At 37.0% G+C, this 21,692-nt stretch overlaps 1 protein-coding gene across 1 annotated transcript in view; it reads right to left on the reverse strand.

Moving 5' to 3' along the window:
* vtg3 (vitellogenin 3, phosvitinless) overlaps positions 1-20,780 on the reverse strand; it is a 102,463-nt gene extending 81,683 nt beyond the window's left edge. The window contains exons 1-27 of the mRNA XM_036519547.1: positions 20,702-20,780; positions 20,590-20,610; positions 20,260-20,411; positions 19,841-20,092; positions 19,356-19,517; positions 19,095-19,243; positions 18,838-18,988; positions 18,565-18,722; positions 18,001-18,166; positions 17,710-17,835; positions 16,607-16,825; positions 15,338-15,555; positions 15,122-15,219; positions 14,774-14,898; positions 13,363-13,461; positions 13,019-13,138; positions 9,427-9,616; positions 9,243-9,330; positions 8,898-9,083; positions 8,084-8,234; positions 7,834-7,990; positions 7,513-7,659; positions 6,974-7,200; positions 6,518-6,663; positions 5,684-5,822; positions 5,343-5,457; positions 3,913-4,074 (exon numbers count right to left, since the gene is read on the reverse strand). Coding sequence (XP_036375440.1) covers positions 3,913-4,074; positions 5,343-5,457; positions 5,684-5,822; positions 6,518-6,663; positions 6,974-7,200; positions 7,513-7,659; positions 7,834-7,990; positions 8,084-8,234; positions 8,898-9,083; positions 9,243-9,330; positions 9,427-9,616; positions 13,019-13,138; positions 13,363-13,461; positions 14,774-14,898; positions 15,122-15,219; positions 15,338-15,555; positions 16,607-16,825; positions 17,710-17,835; positions 18,001-18,166; positions 18,565-18,722; positions 18,838-18,988; positions 19,095-19,243; positions 19,356-19,517; positions 19,841-20,092; positions 20,260-20,411; positions 20,590-20,610; positions 20,702-20,780 — 4,003 coding nt within the window. The remainder of the gene's footprint in view (positions 1-3,912; positions 4,075-5,342; positions 5,458-5,683; positions 5,823-6,517; positions 6,664-6,973; positions 7,201-7,512; positions 7,660-7,833; positions 7,991-8,083; positions 8,235-8,897; positions 9,084-9,242; positions 9,331-9,426; positions 9,617-13,018; positions 13,139-13,362; positions 13,462-14,773; positions 14,899-15,121; positions 15,220-15,337; positions 15,556-16,606; positions 16,826-17,709; positions 17,836-18,000; positions 18,167-18,564; positions 18,723-18,837; positions 18,989-19,094; positions 19,244-19,355; positions 19,518-19,840; positions 20,093-20,259; positions 20,412-20,589; positions 20,611-20,701) is intronic.
* Between the last annotated feature and the right edge of the window lie 912 nt (positions 20,781-21,692).

Raw genomic sequence — 21,692 nt, forward strand, 5'->3', positions numbered from 1 at the left:
ATACTTAAACGTAATCCATTTCCATGACTTTCTAAAAGACTGAATGACAATAATGTAATGTATCATATTGTATTACAGGTTCGACTTAGGTCCTCAAATATTTGCTCTCCCCTCAGTGCTGAGAGAACCACACAATCAATAAAGCTATAATCCTGGCAGTCATCCTACATTTATTGGCTTACGTGATGAAATTAAGGTGTGGGTCAGTGGGCACTGCAGATCCTGGTGCCGAGGGCAGCAATACTGCAGTACAGATACTGTTTCATCCAGCTCCTCTAACACCTCAAAATAAGCTCCTAATGGAAAACAGGAGTGTAAGAAGTGCAGTAACAATTGTTAAAACATTCTGAATGTGGAAATAACATGGTGTGGAAGGAGTGAAAGCTCTTTATCCCTGAGACCTGTAAACTGACTGTTTCTTTCAACGAAGTAAAGTGCTTTGGACAGAGTTACAAAAAAGAATAAAATGGACTGAGTGAAAAATATCTATCAGTTAGATATCTGCCATTTGAAAGATATCATTTATATCCCTAAATATATATATATCCTTGTATTTCTGCAGTAATTTTATTTTACATGGTGTCTCTCTTTTTGAGTTTGCAGTACTAAATATCATAACCCATGTATGCTACCACAATACAAAAAAGGTAAGAATGAAAAACCAAAAGAATACAAGACCACAGACAGACTGTTCAGGGGGTGCATAACAGGAGAGCTGTTTAGCCTGTGCTTGTTATTGCACAGGCTAAATTTTTAAATTAAAAGTACAAAAGACCTTGCATACCAATAAATCTGCATTGCATTTCAGTTCAGATTTTCATGACTAAACTCCCTCTCACAATCCTGCTACAGCCTGCCCTTTGACCCTGTGACTACTTCTGACTGGCTTAGTCATCATTTCCACTTCACGTTCTGAGAGGTAGAGGTCAGTGACCCACACTTCCTCAGATCCTCATTAAAGGCTCCTCTCCTAATCCCCAGAGCATTTATTTTTTTTTTTTACAAAATGCTTATAAAGTGTCAAAACACAAACAATTATCTATCTTTTATAAATGATGGATACAACAATGAAGGATACAAACCTAGAGTTTCCCACCCACACTCCCGTTTATTACAGATATTATGTGGTTGGCAAGGACCATCTGGTGAAGAGTTCAAAAGTGAGATGGAAATGATTCTTAAGATTAGAAGTGTCATCTCTTTCTTCTGAGATGTTGTCATTCTTTGCTATACTCTTGAGATAAATGTGTGTTTCCAAAGATGCACATTATGATGCACTACTGCCCTCTGCTGGTACAGTTTATTGCAACTGAAACATGCACTTGAAACAGAAATGATGGATGTCTCTTTCCCATTGCTTAAAATGCCACAGCAGTTACTGTCTTTATACTGTCTTTACTGTATATTGTGTTCTTGCCAGCTTCCTAAATATATGGAAATATGGTGTGAAACACAATGGCTATATATGTAATAGCAGCAAATGACTCTTTTTATTGTTTTAAGAGCTTGGGACTATGCACCCTATAGCTTATGGCTAGAAATGTTTTTATTTAATTAAAAGTTAGCTGAAGTGCTGTTCACATTAACAATTGTTGAAGCTAAACACATTTTAACAGCACAACAGCCATTGTAAATGTATATAATCACTTATTTCCAATTTTTGGACCCTCTTAAGTTATAGGTGATGATATATTAGCATTCTCTTAAAGAATTGAAGAAAATATTTTGCCCAATACAGTTCGCATGTTTGGAAAATCATGAAAGTTGTCTCTAGTTAAATGAAGATCTTTTTTTCTGCTTTTTTCCCTTTATGTGAATGTTTTTGGAATTGACATTACATATAAGGCTTTCTCACTGCGACAGCTTCTGCAGTAATGCATAAAGGCCGAAGTGAGACAAATGCATCCAATAGCTGATTTTCATATCACAGCAGACTGTGGTGAAGTGGATACCAAATTGAGGATATGCAAACCCATGCAAACCCCAGATGTGGAAACCCTGCTGACGTACGTACCCCTCACCCTGGTGGAACAAAATCAAATTGTTCCACTGCTGTGGGTTTCCATTACATTACTACATTATTGGCATTTAGCAGACACTCTTATCCAGAGCGACTTACATCAGTTACAGGTTTTATGTTATCCATTTATACAGCTGGTTTCCAGTTATAATCAGCTGATGTCATGGTTCAGGAATGAGCAGCTTATCATTAAAGAGTCTGGAAATGTAGTTATTTTAATTTGAATTCAAAGGGAAGGACCACCAATCACACAAATTGATTAAATGTCAGCTGGTTTACATCACATTCTGTAGCAGAGCGAGCGGGTGGGGGGGCACTTGTTTAGTTGAATATTTTGAATAAAGTTTGTTGACTGAGGGCGTAATGGTTTCGACAAACCCCTAGCTATGTTTCTCACTGCGATATTTATTTTGAATGAGCAGAGACACAACAGTTACAGAAAACTTTATTCGCTGTCCAGTATCCTTGTGTAAGTGTACAAACAGAAAAATTACGCCCTCTGTTCAAGTCCCAAGGTAGGAACTAGGCAATCGCCAGCTGTCTTGTTTTATTTCCCATCACTGTCACTGTTGACGGAGCCGTGGTATTTAAAAATGGCCTTATGCAATGAGGAGTGCTGAAAAGCACACCTCATTGTAATCTGCATTTCTCTCCATTCTGCCCTTCTGTCTCTGTAAGTTTCCCCTTGGATCTGTCTTGCATCTCCATACAGCCTATAATAGGCTGTATGAGGGCCCACTACAGGTCCTCGCCCCCTCTGCAATGAGCCATCGGCTCTGCCCATGCTGGTCTTCACCTCTTTTTACATCAGTCTCACCCCATGTCTTTGTTTGTACTCTGCATTTTGTTTGACCAGACAGCTTTTTTCATTAATTGCATAATTCACAGGCTATGCCCAAAACTAAAAACAGAATGACACTAACATCTCAAAACCATCATTACTGTTATTATTTATTTAGTTTTTAATTGATATTGTCATAATGATTATATGTTTAAGGTTGTGTCTTTCAAGGTTGTTTCTTTGTTTTCTTGACAGATTATCAAATTGTACAATACATGTTACACTGTCAAAAAAGAGCAGAGACATTGTTTTGCATTTTGGTTGTTTACTCAAATTCAGTATTCCCATTTTCAGAGCTGCATTTATGTTCACTGCATGCATTTGTTTGTGTCGCAGAAGCAAGAGATGTGGGCATCCACAAATTCTCCCACTCGAACAGTTTTGAGATCAAATGTCGGTCTGGGTGTCACAGCTGTGCCTGCAAAGCCAGATGTCATTTAATCAGTCAGCAGATGAGTGTTGACTGCTGCTCCCGAATAACAAAACAGTCCTATCATAATGTCAATTAAAGTTCAGGTCAATAAATAATATGTTGGGCTAAGCAGTCACATAACTCTAGGTTATCTGGGAATTGTAAAGAGCGCACGTATGACAAAAAGTTGCAGCATGAATTTAAGCAGACTATTAATACATTAGTATTAGAATGAATCTTTACACTAATCACAAAATAATCAACAATATTATCTAAAGTATTGTGGAAATAATTATCTACAGTTCAATACCATTCCTGCAAAGTTTAGGCCCAACTTCACTGAGTGGAAAACTTGAACGCTAAGACACATAGCACCATGAAGTCTGTAATTACTCATTATATATTACAGTAAAATATATATGGTATTTGAAAGTCATTATCTTTGATCTAAAGTTTATCGTTCTTTGCAGGGGATTCAGTTATTTAGGGCCATTTTAAGGTTTCAAATTTCAAATGAAACATACTTGATTTGTTCTATATTTTAAGAGACCTTCAAGGATGAAAGGATGAATGGAAAAAAAAAAAACATGCAGTAAAGAGAGAAAAGTTGTACATCTAACACAAACAGTGGAAACTTACTGAGGGGAGCGCAGTCAAAATCCACAGACTGCTCAACAGTGCTTGTGGGATAGCAACCCTCTCGGCAGCGTAGGATGGGCTCCACAGACTGACAGCTCGATTGGGTGCCCAGAACACTGACTGCTTTCACCACCTTCACTGGCTGGCGTTGTAGACTGCAGGCTGAAAGTGACAACCATACCATCATATGGCACTCAGGATACAACAAGGTTTACATTGACTGCCCTTTTTTTTCTTTTCACTGATCTGAAATTAAAACAGTAAGCATAGTTTTCATAATGGTACTGCACTTGCAATTACAACTAAGTGGCATAAAGAGATTGCTGTATATGTGTTATATACCTTATAATGCAGACATGTCAACTTTTAATTGATCCCACTGTTTGGAAAGAGTTTCCTCCAAAACACATCACATGCAATCTTACTGTCTGAGCAGGCATCTCCTTGCAGCATCCAGGAGCTGAGGAAACTCATATGGCTCTTGGCAATCTGTAAATTGGGCTTTCTGAATTCAGTGTTCTTTTCTCCATCTGCAAGTCCACACAGTCCACAAGTCTTCCCTCTCATCCATGACTCAATCTCAACCTGTTTGAAAAACGCAGAACAATGTTATAATGGTAATGATGATTATAGCTCGTAGCTTTTGAAATAAACAATGTGCTTGCAGACAATTCACCTTTATGGTCTTCCCATCAGAATACAGGCTATGAAGTCCTAGTCTTGGTGCCATAATCACAATACCATGTTGAACTCTCTCTATCAGTAATGTTCCTGTCTCAAATGAAAAGTTAATTAGTAAAAGAAACAAGTCCTTTGGATGATTTGATTTTTCTTTTTTGTTTGGTCACTCTACCTGATGCATCTTTCAGTGGCAAGGCAGACAGCAATACAGGGGAATCATTTAATTTCATCAGGGGGACTCCTGAATGTTCAAAGTTCAGCTGCAGAGACCTGAAAAAACCATGACACAATTGTACTATCGCAAAGATGCCAATTTAAATTTAAGGCAAAAAAAGAAATATACTGCTTCAGAACCAATATCCTCCTACGTCATAGATAGGTCTCTGAGCTAGGCAATTTGTATTCAGCTACTCACCCTACTATTGTTCTGATTGACATTTCAGTCTTGTTATTCATGTCCTCTCTCGTCAAAACCAAAAACTTTAGGTCTGTGGTGCAGTCCTGTGTCATGACAAGATAGCAGTCTTTGGGCATGACTGCTTTGAACCTCATGTTGTTAAAGGTCTTAAACTTGTTTCCAGAAATGGAGCATTGCGCTGTAATTCACAACAAAAATAATATAATTCTGTTCTGTTATCTCATGAGTATACTGCTTAACATACTGTGGTGGGAGAAAGTAAACAACTTTATTTATATATAATTTGTCCCTATTTAGAGTACATCTACACAAGCACTGAACATGTGGTTACCTTTCAGGTCTCTGAACATGAAAAATGGTTCTCTGAAGTCCTCGGACTGTGCGTACATTTCTTCAAGTTGAAGAACTGGAAATGGAAGTTGGATTGCTTGTTTGTAAAGTGTCAACTGAAGAGGAGAAAAAGAACGCTCAGCTCAAGGTGGGTATATATCATATATGCATTTGTAGCATTTACATGAACTTAAGATTTAGCAAAAATGTTTTAAGACTTCAATAAAGTAAACACACACACACACACACACACACATATATATATATATATATATATATATATATATATATATATATATATATATATATATGTGTGTGTGTGTGTGTGCGTGTGTCTCCTACCTCTGGAATCTTCATCTTCAAGTTAAAGTATTCAGAAGATGCAGCAGTTATTAAAGCAGAGACTTGGTTTGCAGGATTAATTGTATGTTTCTGATAAAATCCAAGAAGGAACGCCATTCCTGGGATATATTTTTGAACTCTAAAAGGGGTTTTAGAAAGAAAAAACATTTTTATGCTTTACACAAAACAACAGTGACCCACAGATGTCACTTCCAAAATGACTTTATCAAGAACAAAGTCCTTAATGTGTTCACCTATATCATTTACAGTGCCCTCCATACATATTTATACACATTATTGTCATTTGTAATTTTTGACACAGAATTACAAAAACAGACAACAGGCACGCTGGTCACAGCACCTCTCAGCCCATCACAATGCCAAATTGTGACCTCTACCTGTTTCACTCTGACTAAAGGAACAAAAAACATGATATCAAACTAATTTTAATAAACAAGTAAATGTCTATACTGGGACATTTTTACTGGTTGTTTTTAATGTGATACTTTAATCGTAATAGAATTCCAGAGGCCAAATTCAGATTCAGCAAGTAAATGTTCAGCAACTCACCTCAGTCCTCAATCCAACTGAACATTTGTGGTTCAAGCTCAAGAAAGCAGTTCACAAACAACAACAAAAGATCTGAAAGACCTACAGCATGTCAGGAGGGGAATGCTCAAAAATCCCACTCACAAGTACTAGGACATCATAAAACACTGTCTATTTTATTCTTATTTAATCCTGTTTAGTTTGGCAATATCATTGAATATGGAGGGCACTATATATCTCAATACCTACATGTTTTATCCATTACATTAGCTCAAAAAATGTTACCTCTTTGCAACCTCTTTCATATATACTGGTACATTATCCCAGCGAACTGTGGTAAACAAGGTTGGTTGTGAACCAGGCAAGTGTGATATTGCTGCCTTCATGACCATTTTGTATGTCTGGCACTCTGCACCCCATCTGAGGTGAATCTAGAATGTGAAAAAAAAAAACAAGATGTCTCACTTCAGAAATAAACGACTTGTTTCATCACATTAAAAATCAGATGGATTGAAGGCCAAAGCTAAATATTTGATGAATACTTAGGATATAAACATCCATGTCATGAAAAAGACATGAATTTTGGAGCAGAATCGGATGCTTTGGGTTTGTGGAGACCTCTGGGATAAGCGTTACACTGATTTTGCTCACCGTCAATTACTTTTGCTTGTTAGTCAGACTGTGCACACATATACTTAAATGTGTAACTGTCTATTGCATTCCAGTTTCGGCAGGAATTACCTTTGTTTTTTTGTGTGCCTTATCCACATTTGCATCTGAGCAGAGTTTCCAGTTGGCTTCCTCACCAACTTGAGACACTAGCAGCTGTATGTCATCTTTGTGAGCAGCCTGGGTGAAATATGCAGCTGCTTCATAACCATCTGGCTTGGCACTGCCGCTTATTGCCAACGCCTTTAATGTCACTGCAGGATCCAGCATAACATCTAACAACTGAAAAAGAACAATAGCTGACATTTACACTCACTCAGAAAAGTAACCCTTAGAATCCTGAATGCTATGACATAACTGATATCATGGAAGAAGCCTAATGTAGTCAACTATTTGGTTGTACAACTACAGCAACTGATTCCCTGATGGCAAGAGATTTACAATACCTGAGATGTAGATGAATGGTGTTTATGATGTCCTGAGTGATGGGATTTTCTGCTGTCCAAGGAACTTGAGGAACTTAAAGTCCAAGTAGCATTCTACAGAATAATAAAGGATTTTTTGTTATTGAAGTATATGTTAACAAATCAGATAAGAACCAGACTTCTCACCAGACTTCAGACTCTTGGAATTATTTTTGACATTAGATACCTCAGAATTCCTGAAAACGTCTATCATTTTACTGAGCGTTCGGACAGCCTTGTTTGGTCCACCGTTGATCTCAATGTGGATTTTATCGACTGGCTTTTTGCTCTGTGCTGTGAAGGGAATTTTTTTATTAAAAGCATCATTAATTAAACATGCACACCTCAGCTCTGGTTGAATTTAACAATGATAATATAGAGGATAATCTACAAAGGAATTTCCTCTCCAAAAATCAAGACACCCATTTAAGAATTGCATTGACCGTATCAAATCAGTTATTGTTGTACCTGGCTCAAGTTTAAATGCAAAGTGGGTATATCCCAAGAAGTAGTAAAGAGGATATTCATCTATGTAATGTGCTCTTTTTGCTTCTGTTTCTATGCAGATGGCCATCCCGTAGGTGTCAGCCTCAGCACACATCCGTGACTGTGTATGGTATATCTCTGGCAAACCTCCAATCTAAGGGACATATAGCAACATATTTAGCAGACATTCATTTCTATTACATTTGTATTATCCTCTGTATGATGACATGTAAAATGACACCTTTTCTTGTTCAGAGGTTCTGTTTTCATGTTTGAAGAATTGTAGGTGCTGGTTGTTTTCCTGGTTGGGGTCTGCCATCATAGGAGTCATTACGGCCCCTGATGGGTCCTCAATGTTTCTCGAGACCGCATAGACGTTAAAGCTGAATTTGATGTGGGTAAAAAATTATAATAAATAATTAGACCTGTCTTGACTTAGAACTATTTTTGACAGTTTGAACTTACAAGAGAATAATAATAATAATAATAATTAGAGTTGTCAAAATAATATGTTAATTTCTATTAATTCATTATAGAAAAAATAACACGTCAAAAAAATTAACGCAGATTAATCACACTCTATGATGCGCCTTGACCCTATATGTCACTGTGCATTTAAGCATTTATCATACCCAACTGCAGCTAGGTTCTTTTATATCATACATGGAAACGTATCCACATGCGCTGTTGGTAAATGCGAATTAAGTTCACATTGATGTAATCAACGATTGCATTGGAACATCTGTCAAGCAGAGTGATACATGTATAGTTAAAAGTGCCAGTGCTGTTATACTGAATATCAGCACTCATGGAATGCCTCTTGTCTAATCAAATAACTTGGTCGGAACTAACTGTTGTAAAAAGCACAATTTGAACATAAAATGCTTCTCACGGTAAATATTGCTATATATGATTAATTTAGATTAATTAATCACAAAGCGTGTAATTAATTAGATTATTTTTTTAATCGCTTGACAGCCCTAACAATAGTAATAATAAAAATAATAATAATAATAACTATAATAATAATAATAATTTAAACTTACTTGACTGAAAGCAGCTCTGTTGGCTTCTGGCAGGGAGAAATATCAATGTGGAATTTCTTTGCTTTAACATTGAGTTTCATTGCAAATTTCCATGGCATATTTAAAATTGTTTGACTCTTGAACTCAGCACCAGACTGCACTATATCAGTGTTAATCCCATGGAAGAGGAAATGGTCTTTGACAACACTGCAAAACAAGAGAACATTTTTTTAACATTCTCAGTAGATTTGCTGACAATCCAATGTTTAGTTGTAAAATATGGGGGTGCTGCTTGCTCTTGAATTAGCAAGACAATTGTGTTACTACAATTGTAAAAAATAAAAAATTAAAAAAAAAAAAAATTACCATGCATCTCCATCTGTTTCGATTGAAATATCAGAGTTCAGCAATTGGCCGAGGTTATCTGTCGGTGGTGGACTGATTGTACCTTTAGCTAATGAAGAAAAACAGTCTTTAGCTACACACACCAACAGCTACTGAGAGCATCATTCTTTGATTACTGTATAAAACATGCATTTGACAAGTTTACCATTTGCAGTAATGCCTGTTATAGAAGAATAATATTTGCTGATTTCAACTGGCAAACCAAGACTTGTTGCTTGTATATATCGAGTTTCAAATACAAGATATGGCTTTGTCCAATGCCATTGGATCCCTTTTTGAAGATCTTCGATTACTTTCCACAATGGGCTTTCTTTCCCAGCAAAGGGACTTAGTGCCTGAAACAATGAATTTATCCTTTATTATGATATTAACATCCAGATGTAGGAAAAAGAGTAAAATACAGCTCCTCAGAGCAGGCTTGCTGCCCAGAGAAAATACAGAGGGCTTCACTTGCAATCAATGTCATATCTTAAAAAAACATAATATATACAACATCACTATATCGACATCCATATATAAGGAGACAACTGGGGGTGCACTGAGGTCCATCTAGGTAAACTGTGAATTTTATTACCATCGTGATGATCATTTCGCTATAGTAAATTAGTGCATAATGTTAATGTTGTTGTCAATGTAATACAATGAAAGGTAGCAAGCTCCTGCTATTTAGGTAGGTATGTATCTTTCTTACCATGCTCATATTGGCATTAAGCATCATATTAGTCATTGTAACGTGAATCTTGGTTAGACTGACACATTTATAAATAAAGAACTCTTACTCGGTGTTAACTAGCTAGATGTCTGCAGTCAAACAGGAGATGTATTGGAGTATTACAATTGTTGCACTGTAAGCAAACTTTACTGTGTTCTCATATGTCTCTTGTCCCTCCTTCGATAACTAGCAACACATTCTATCTAATACAATCAGAACTAGCTGTTGAGTAACAGGTTTGGCACATTGTGGGACCAGGTACATGTATTGTTATCTAGTTAGCTATCGCAAGCCTTCTTATGGAACACCAGTTGGCAGTCATCGTTCTGCACCGTGAAATTACCCTGCTCCTAGACTTTGCATGATCCACCCCCTGGCAGGCTGGCTATCAGCAAAATCCTAGATTATGTTGTCTAGGTGTTCCTAAACCTTTTGACACTTTGACTTATTTTATGCTATGTAGCGTACGTGTTATATTACATGGTTTGTTATGTTTTCATTAGCGTTATTAAGCTTCTCATAGTTTTCACCGCTGCATCTGCTATACCTTTGACGTTAAATCACTTTTTCCTCAAAGCTAACATTAGCTAGAATTTTTCCAATCTAGTGTTCTAATCATACCAGTTTGACTGTATGCGTGAAATGGCTAATCACACTAGTGTGACCGTATGCACAAAAGGGTTAACTGTGAAATAAACTAGACTTGCTAGATTGACTAGCTAAATCACATTAATCCAGTTGGTCAAGGTGTACTGAGTGCATAAAACCTCTTGATGACAATTGTTAAATCATCAGCATGCAGTCCCTTGTGCTGAACCATGTACAGGGTGCATACTCCATAGCATAAATGGTGCTTGCTCTGACTGAAAATCTCTGCAACAGCACATTCTCCATTTGAAGCAATCACAGAGAAGGTAACCATTTAAGATTCAAGTTTAGGATTGGCTATCAAGTTTGTCACTGTCAATCCCCCCAATCACTGTCTCACTTGGCACCTGTTTTGCTTGAAAGTTATTTACCATTCATATACACAGAATTCAGTGAAGACCAAGTTTTATTTCAATTTGTCTTGAGGAGATTGGCTCGAAGTAAAAGTCATAAAACTAGTTACCTCTAGTGACACTACATAGGCTCAATCTCATCGCAGGTCTACGTTCATTTCAATGTACTCATCACTGGGCAGATTACTAAAGATTCAGACTTTATCTCAAATAGCTGAAATAGCTAAATACTGCAGTCCTACAGATGAGGATGGTGTTATTGGTTAAATAAATTACTTATATATACTTAATTACGTAATACTTAATTATACTTAATATAATTAAGTAATATACACACCTTACTTAAGACAAGGACTATACAGCGCATTCCATATATACAGAATTACTGATATAAGAGTTAACTGCATACAGAGACTGAATAAATGTAAATATAAGAATCAAGTAATAATCCCATTATTATCATGTACTCTACCGGGAGCTGATAAGAGAGAGAGAAGTTGGAAACACTCTATTCAAAATCCAAAGTGTATTATCTCTGTTGTTTTGGCATCACTGAAAATGAAATTTTACATATGGAGTCAGCTTCCAAGGACAATTATTTCTCATATTTTGATAAAAAATCAGTAATGTAGTATGTATTAAAAAGATACAACTGAAAAACTATTATGTTTGCATGTCATGCTCTTTTCTTTCGCTTTAAGGTATTAAAATCATATCACATCAAATTAGTAAAAGTGAGGCTCAGTGGCAAGGTACAACCTTTAGATGTATTTGATATTATTAAAATTAGATTTTAGTTTTGTGTGCCCATAGACATGAATTTTTTGTTACCACAAACTAAAAAGTGAGCAAAAACTGATCTGGCTGATAAGAAACCATATTAATATTGGGCTGAATGTTTTAATCAAAGTAAATAGAAATTACTTTACATTTATATTTCTTGATTTGACAGATTTTTTTTTTATATATATCCAGAATGACTTAAAAAAATTTGCAGCTGGATTTAAATGTCAAAACTAATCTGGACCACTGTGATATTTATCTGTTTATGAAGCACCATTTGTCAAGAATTAGAAAAAATAACAAAGAAAAATTAAAAAGCTTTTTTTTTTTTTTTTTTTTACAAGTGACTGCCCTTCAATGTAAATAATTCACTGACTTGAGTTATAAACAATGCAACATTTGAACAGTTACTTTTCTGAAACTGCTGGATAAATAGGGACTGTATTCTCACATCAAAGTAATGTTTTGTTATGTGTGGTGTTAAAACTCACTGTTGGATTTGTATTTAATGTTTTTTCAAAATTCTATTATAACAATAGCATTATAATTCCAATGTGATTTCTAACTGTAAGTGCTTTTGCTGTTTCTATGCTTTGTATGGAATTTTGTTTAGTCTCTCCTTTTCGGTCACAAGCCACAGGACTAGAATGATGACAGTGGATTGTGTCCCAAATGTGCTCCTAAATATCACCCTTGGGATAGAGCCAAAAGTTCAGAAGAACTCATTACATTGCATTATTGTCATTTAGCAGAAGCTCTTAGCCAGAGTGACTTACATGGGTTTCAGTTTTTACATACTATCCATTTATACAGCTGTAATTCTGGGTTAAATGCATTGCCCAAGGGTAAGGCAGCAGGGAGTCAAACCAGCAATCTTTCAGTTACAAGCCCTGCTCCTTGCCACTATGCTACACTGCAGCCCCAAATCATTCTCGACTCATAAGCAGAGTGCACAGATGTTGACTTCTTTGAGGGCAAATATACACATTTATACCAATAGTATGTTCAGCGTTTTTGGAAAAGAAAAAAGTGACATTAAGAAGGATGCCATATGAATCATACTGAAATTAAATAGGTTCATCTGTAAAAGGGAAAAAAATCACCACAATTTTTGGTTGAAGGACAGCCCCCATTTTTGTGTAGTTGAAGCTACTAATTGAGTAATAATAGTGTAATAATAGTAATAATAATAATAACTTTGAAGCAAAGTCAAAGATTTTGTACAAAACCAATACTCTTACCTGAATGCCCCTTTGAATCATATCTCTGTTGATATCAATATAGAATACCTCTTGACCAAAAACCCTTACAAAGGCAGATAGAAGAGGCTTATCTTTAGGCAGTGATTGCCACTCAGACAGCTGATGAAAAAAAAAACAAACAAAAACAGTACAATTTCCCAGACTTCTTTTTTGGTTTCTTCTCTTTTTAAGACTTTGATTGATTTGCACAACAAAAACAGTTTTGTTTCATTATATAAAATAAACATAACAACTATGCCTTTAAAAGTAGAGTTACATAGATAACTTGTTTGTTCACATTTTTGATGTGTATGGTGACCAAGGGCACAATATGAAACACTCACCATTTTCAAAATGGCTCCTATATTGTTGATGTTGGCTTTCCCATTTATGGGAGGAATCTGACTGAACAGTTCTCTGATTCCTTCTGCACGGAGACCGACCTGTGGGTGTAAGAGAGAATATCAGCCAAATAATCTCCAGTCAAAAATATAACTAATAGGGAAGTTGGAATATGTTAACTGCAATGGGGAAATTGCATTTAATATATTTAAGTCAAAGTCAACTTTATTGTCAATTCTCCAATATGCACAGGACATACGGAGGATTGAAATTGCGTTTCTCTCAGGCCCATGGTGACAATACAGTTCGACATAGCACAATGACACTGAGAGACAAGAACAAGAATTTTCACAGAAAACAAGCTACAAATATTTACAGCAAGGGCATCCAGGTGTAACGGGTCGTATCTTGCGTTGTCTTTTTTTTTTAATATGATGTTACGTGGGTCAGCGAGCGAGCGAGTTTCGAACCGAGGTTCTTACTGCTCACTGCCAACCCCTTAAAGTCAGCGTCGTTGCCAGTTGAGCTAAAGGCAAATTGCCGTTAGCCTGTCGGCGACAACGCTACTTAACCAGGTCTCAGGGGGAGTGACGTAGCCGCTGCAACCACTCGGCTACCTGCTACCCGCTACCTAAGGCTTTACGCAGGACTCACACGAGCTAATCACTTCAGCTCCGCTACACTCACCCCCCTTTGACCTCCTCTGACTCCTCAGCGACCACTGGCGGCCAAGCTGTGCTTTAGCCAGTGATCCGAGTCACGGCACCAATGTAACGGGTGGGTCGGCGAGCGAGCGAGTTTCGAACCGAGGTTCTTACTGCTCACTGCCAACCCCTTAAAGTCAGCGTCGTTGCCAGTTGAGCTAAAGGCAAATTGCCGTTAGCCTGTCGGCGACAACGCTACTTAACCAGGTCTCAGGGGGAGTGACGTAGCCGCTGCAACCACTCGGCTACCTGCTACCCGCTACCTAAGGCTTTACGCAGGACTCACACGAGCTAATCACTTCAGCTCCGCTACACAGGCACATGGTAGGTTTATAAATATAGAAAAATAAATATAAGTACAGATTCCACAGGAATATGATGTAGACTGTTATATAAGTAAAGTGACTGTGCAGATCTGTGTGAGTTTGCGTGTGATTAATGTTGGGAGTAGGAATGGGTGGAGAATAGTCCAGGCTTCAGTATGGGGGGGGGGGGTTCAAAGTTCAGTTCTGTGTTGGAGCAGATGGCTGAGGGAGGGAAGAGAGTTCAACTTCCTAACAGCCTGGTGGATGAAGCTGTCCCTCAACCTTGAGGTACGGGCCTGGAGGCTTCTGAATCTCCTCCCCGATGGGAGGGGACTGAAGAGCGTGTGCGAAGGATGAGTGGGGTCAGAAGCAATGCTCTATGCTTTACTGTATTTAACAGTTACCTCCTGAAGCTGGAGGATTCTACCAATGAGAAAGGCATGTCCTCTAAATGTAATGGCTGTTGGAAAGGACCTAGCAGCATTATCCAGTATGTAGATCTCACCAGCTGTGCCAAACAAGAAGTCATCTAAAACAGTAAAAACAATGCAAGCAAAATTTAGTAATTGCAATGTGTATTGCAGACACATGAAAAAATAGGAAGAGTAGCAAATCAATTCAAAGATTATTAACTTTATGGCTGCATCACAGAACTTTATTTGTTTTTGTCAACATTAATTACATTTTCGTTTGTCAGGACAACTCTCTAGAGCTCAAGACCCTAGTCCTCACTAGACACATTGTAAACATACCATTAAACCAACCCCACACCACAGCTCTGCTGTAGCGAAAAGTGAGACGGCCAAGTTTGCGGGAAAGAATTTTGACAGCTACATCACAGGCTATCGACCTGTTTGTAAAAGACAAAATACATGTGGAGTGACAAATATGGAGTGAAATGTATCTTTAGTTTTTAAAAGTGGTTACATTGTGATGTTTTAATGTTACAAGACTGTCAGTATACTCACAGATAGTGATTATCAGGGGTTTGAGACCTTGCAAGCCCTTGGAGGAGAGAATAGGAGAAGCTGGCCAGTTGCAAGTTGGTCTCTTCCAAAAGGAATGCTGTTACAGTTGACACTAGAGCGAATGACGGCTTTGTGTCAAAAAGAACCATATAGGCCAGCATTCGCACTTCAGAAGGAAGATGTCTCTGTACAAAGACGCGAAATGCAATATCCTGGACCTGCAATAAGACATTTTTTACAGATAATTAATCCTCTCACACTAAAAACTGGAAAGAAATGATCAGATGTATCTTGTTTGGAAACAAAATCATACAGCTTCCTCCTACCATTAAGGATATGATATATGCCAGATAGCACAGAGATAAATAACAAGCATAGAGTTAACTTCACTAGCAAAGTGCCATAAATGCAACTATTCTTGTTATACTACATTTGGAACAAAATGTTGTACCAGTTATGGTAAATTAACAAAATTGAAAAAGGTAGGGAACTGGTTGCTTGTGTTGGTAACATTTTATTTTTGTTATTGATGACTGAATCCATGTAATGATAATATTAAACAAAAATAGTGGGTTAACACAGGCAAAATTATGATAATGTTTGCTTTATTTTAGCTAATAATCTCAATAGCTAGCTAATATCTAGAAAAAACTATTTGTGTAAATAAAAATAAATAAATACACACATTATTCGGTCTATAAGGGAGCCATATGTAGAAATTCCATGTAAGTAATTAAAAAAATAATAATATGAAGTATTAACATAAATTACTCAGTTATATATAGAACGCATTCATGAGTTGTAATAAGTTTAATTATGTGTTTATTTTATAGAATACTAAATTCTATTAAGGTTTATGCCTTAAAGGGAATTTGGGATGATCTTTAACCTGGACATAGTTATGCCTGTTACAAAAGAGTCAAAAGAGTTAAGTTATTCCTTTGTAAGCAAAGTAAAAAATTTCACTATAACGATCTCAAGTAAAGGTCTTGTATACTGGTCTGTAATAGTAACTTGGATGTAGTGGTTACATTACATTATATTAATTTAGCAGACATTCTCATCCAGAGTGACTTCCAGCACAGTAGAATGTAAGTGTATCCATTCAAGTCAAAGATGTAGGGATTTGCTTTGCAAGTAAATACCTTGCCATTTTTGTGTCCTGCAAGGTTTTTTGTGGTGATAAGTCAACCCTAAATCATTATATATTGATGGAGATAGTCTTGCCTGAGACTGTGTCTGCTTAAGATTGCTGGCACAATAACTCACCATGTGTGGCTCTTTGATGGCCATGAGCCGGAGTGACTGCACAGCTGCATTCAGCACTCGGGTGGGAAGGACAGCGTCTGTCGGGGAGATGCCAGGCAGGAACTTCATGATCGTCTTGATGCTTGAGGGATGCCCCGCATTACCCAAGGATTTCAGGGCCAAAACCATCTCCTCTTCACTGCCTTTATTGAGGCTATCAATCGCAAAGTCCACCAAAGGCTGTGAGAAGTGAAAATGGATGAATAATACTAATAATGACCAGACACATTTGGAGGGACATCCTGTGTATATCAGTTGAATTGTGGCTTAATGAAAAACCGAGTTTCTGTATTCTTGTACATTGTACATATGTACATTTTTTTATGTTATGACTGGGTTTACGCACACAAAGGTAAACTGCACATAGTAAATGTACACATAATAATAACATTTTAAAGTTTAAATAACATGCCTTTTGGAACAAAAATTATACATTGTATGTATTGGTCTGCCTTGATAATACACAATTATGTGATAACAATAATGATGCTGGAGTTTATTATATGATGGTACTGTGAAGCTGTTTTGAATTTTGGTCATATGTCTATTGGTGTTTGTAAACCTTTTGTCATCAAACTTTGACAAAATAGGTAGTCCTAAATAGTTATGTTCCCTGGCAGAACCTGACCTCTCCCAGCCTTAATCATTGCCACTCTTGCAAGCTGTAGCTATATCATCATAATGGGTATAATTATGAAAATGAATGAATCACATGATAGCCTTAACCTAGAGTAGATGCAGAGTAGATGATATGTATTCCTGATGATACACAAGTGTGTGTGTATATATATATACACACAGATAAAATAAAAATGAATTTAGCTACATTACTTATTGAAAACACATGAAAAAACCTTTAAGTTGTTGGGGAGATTGAATCCTTGACTATCCTCTGACCTTCACAGTGAGGAATAGAAGTTGTCTGAAGTGAGCTAATGTAGAGGGAGCATAGTACTGTGCTGGCAAGCCCTGTCAGAGTATTATACAAGCAAAGCATTGTGGCATTCTTATTTGTATTTCTTGTCATTTTTCATTTTAAATATTGTGATGAGAATATTGTTTACCTGCACTGCAGTTGCGGGGCATGGCTCAGTGTTAGCACAGTACCTGTATACCACTGAACCATATGACATTGCTACAATGCTCCATAGAAATTCAGATGACTTAGTAAATTGCATTCTCAGGAATTCCTAAAGAGAGAATGGAAAGACATTTCAGGTCACTGTACACACTGAGCACACTGTACACTCTGTTTTGTGATCTCATTATGTATTATATATGTTCAAATAAATCACAGATATGATGGCTCAATAGAGAATTATTTTTTACAGTAAATCTGAATGATTCAGTCGTACCTTGGAGAGTTCTAAGCTTTCAGCATCTGCTGTTACATGATTCAATGCCACCAGTAACGTCTGTGCAGCCTCATTCACAGTAATGTCTGCTTTTTGAAATCTGTTTTTTAGGAATTTGATGACTCTAGCATCCGCAACTTCAGTAACAGTGTCCAGCAGCCATCTCCTGCAATTGTTTACAATTTGTATTTTATGTACAATTTGTTTCTTTGACAATCAAGGAAAGTAAAAATTGAATTGCTGAAAATATGTACACATACAGCAGTTACACAGCACAATGTCAATTCATTATTGTTGGGTAAATCCATGTCTTGTCATGCCCATGTCATATAAATATTCCTTCCAATTGAGAGACAACCTCAAATATTATTGAGGAACTTACAAATTAGTACAACACAAGCAAAAAAAAAAAACATAAGGAGTCAATAATATTAGAAGCACTGCATGACCAGGTTTCAATGGCTGGCCAGGCAAGGTACAAACCAGCTGGTAAAGCTAACCAGTGTGTATTAAACTCATAGATTACTTTATTTTATTTTATAGTTTAGTAGGAGCCAGTTTTACCTGTACTCTGCATTCCCAGAAAACTGTGTCCATAGAGCTTCCAGGTTTTCAAGTGTTGTTACACGGAGAAGCTGATACAGATCAAAGATATCGGTGCTGGTGGTGGCATCAACTTCATTCATATTAGCTTCAGCTATTCGCTGGAGTAGTTCTGAAATCTGCCGGACACAACATTTTGTTAGTCTCTTTGATGATAAGTGAGTGATCAATTTGATGCTTCAGTGAACATGCTTGGAAACACAAGGCTACTGTTCTCAACATATAAAAACATACCTTGGTCATTGGATCAGCCACATTTTTCAAGACCAGTGGAATTTGATTTAGTTCATTCCCAAACTTGTAGATCAGATTTCCCCTGTTTTGCAAGGGACCAATCACCTGGTTCTCCTCAGTGTCTGTCACACTGATCAGCACAAGATTTTTACTGAACAGGAAGAGACAGAAACAAAACATATGAGTCTCCTATCATTTCTCCTCATAAGGATAATTGAAACAGAGAACGCAATAAAGTCTGTACAAGAGCATCGTACATTGCTTTCACTTTGGAACTGCCTCCCTTCACATTGAATGGAGAGAAGAACTGCAGTTCGTCAGAGTGGGCTTTTGTGACAAGGGCGCCGTCATCAGTTGGCCTCACAGTATATGTGTATTTCACAGCTGTTTTGAGGTTTTCACCTCTCTGAGACCCAGCAAAGGAAGGAAAAATGAAAACAGCCCACAATTATGCAGTATTAAAATCGTATATCTTTGTGTTATCATTAAAATTGATGTTAACAAAAATTACGGCAAACCTCTTTACAGTTTTTGTTTTTGATTGCAAGCGCCATTCCTGTATAAATTTCTGCCTTCTCCTGGCAGTTGCTGATATCCACAACTTGAGTGATGAACAACTCTTTAGAACTGGTGTTTTCTTCAATGAAGTAGTGGCTCTGACAAATGCCATGGATTCCAACCTATATAAAGATGTAAAGCTGTAAGGCTGTCCACACCTACACATGTATCTAAAGGAATAGTACACATACATTCCTCTTGTTTTTTTTTTTTCTGTTGCATTAACAGTTTACACAATGCTGCACAGTGCTTATGCTGCCAGTTTTGTAACCAGCAGACCTAAGGTTCAATGCTACATCTGACAATGCAGCTATTCCTGTGAGTGAGGTACTTCACTTATATCCAACTGTACAACTGAACAATATGAAAAATGTTATCTGTGTAAGTCACCCTGGATATGTGCATTTGTTGCATGAATAAAGTCAAAGTATAAATGGATAAGTACCTCTTTGAGTTCATAAACATTTTGTGTGCTCTTGATTGTGACTTGGAGAAACCCAAGAATCCCTCTCGCAATGTTCACCACAGTGTTGGACACTTCGGCTCCGGCATGTATGTCCCCAACACGTCCATTTGCATATTCAAACATGATCGGTTTGGCAAGCTGTGCAGCAATCCTTTCAGTCAGCTTTGGTGAGGGAGCAAATGCACTCTTTCCAGGGAACCCATTGAATTCCTCAAAGGCCATGTTAGAAACCTCCAAATAAAGACAACATCTTTAGTAGGAATATTAAAAGGATTGTTGCTGATGATTATATGATTTTTTTATGGAAGGGGGGTTATATGGTGCTTGAAATGTTTCAGTTTAAAAATAGACAAAAAACACTGATATTGTTAGTTTTAATGAATGTTTGCATCCAATACCTGGAGAAGGAATGTTTTAGCTGATACTCCGATAATTTTAACAGAGCCTTTCATCCTCACTCCAGACTCTGCCAGATCTGGCATGTCACGTCCAATAGTTATGACACCATCATATTTGTATTCATAGGTCTTTTTAGGGTTCAGGCCTGGTTCTGGAAATATTGTTCGTATAGTCAGATCCATTTCAGATTTCCTCTTTTAAAATAATAAAACATTTTACAAATATGTGAAGATTGCTGCTTCATACAGTTGATTGCTAGTGCAAAGTGTATTGCTCACCAAAATGCATTAAAATGTTGATATTGCATTGCTCAACGTAACATTACTTACCATAACTGATATTCTGGCAAGCTGTAATCAGGGAGAGATAAAACTGTTAAACTGATATAAAATGAATGGAATTACTTGAATGTGTTAGTCGTGAATAAAGAAAACAACTTACCGGCCAAGGCTGCACAGAGAAAGAGAAGAATCCCCCTCATGATGTCCAGGACTGATACCCACAGGTAGTGCACTATCATTTATATAGGTCACCTGACTGCATGGCTTCAGCCTTGTGCAAACGTTGTCCTTTTTTTCTTTTTAGATAACCCTGAGGAGAGTTTGAATTTTTGTACTATACTAAGTGTTTAATGTTTTACTTGGAAAAGTGCAAAACTAAAAATACATCATGCTGATGTGCCTACACAGCACTAGCAAAATGACACAGCTGAGTGGTTTACCTCGGACACTGAATCATGCAGTTACAATTAGATTTCATTCAAACATGCATTTCTGGCTCAGCTTCTATAGTAACATACTGTACTTGCTGTGGTTGAATGTTTTCTCACCCAATGTTCACATGTATGAATGGAACAAGGATATACGCCATGTATACATATAACTAAACAAAGATATATTTCAGACAACTGCAAAAGATTACTTAATGGTTCTATAGCCAATTGTATGAATACAATAATTATTAATACTATTATGCATGTCTAGCAACAGATTTGACATTCTTGTTATCATAACCATGGAGATATCTAAAGGAAAATAAGTTCATGATTGAAAAAAATTTTAGAGACGTATGATTGTGTTTAACTGTAGGCATTAGCATGCTGTCTGTTGTAATTATCATTTTTAAATGTAATCATTTCATTGTTCATACAAGAAATAGTTGCTGCTGTAGAGAAGATCTTGGTCAATAGTGTGGACACACCTACTGTTGATATGCCTAAAAAGCATTGGCAAAGGTACACAAAGTTATCATGTTGACCGATATAATGTCAGTCTGACACAAATGCTGTTGGAGTCAAGGGGAACATGTCATACCTAAAGAGAGGGTGATTATTTAATGACTAAAAAAATTTGCCGTGGTCTATAACACAGTGAGAGAAGCAGTTTAAAACCCACAGAAGGCTTAACTGCTTGCTTACTGAATGAACTCCCCA

Source organism: Megalops cyprinoides, chromosome 2 (assembly GCF_013368585.1).
Source record: "Megalops cyprinoides isolate fMegCyp1 chromosome 2, fMegCyp1.pri, whole genome shotgun sequence".
Lineage (NCBI taxonomy): Eukaryota > Metazoa > Chordata > Actinopteri > Elopiformes > Megalopidae > Megalops > Megalops cyprinoides.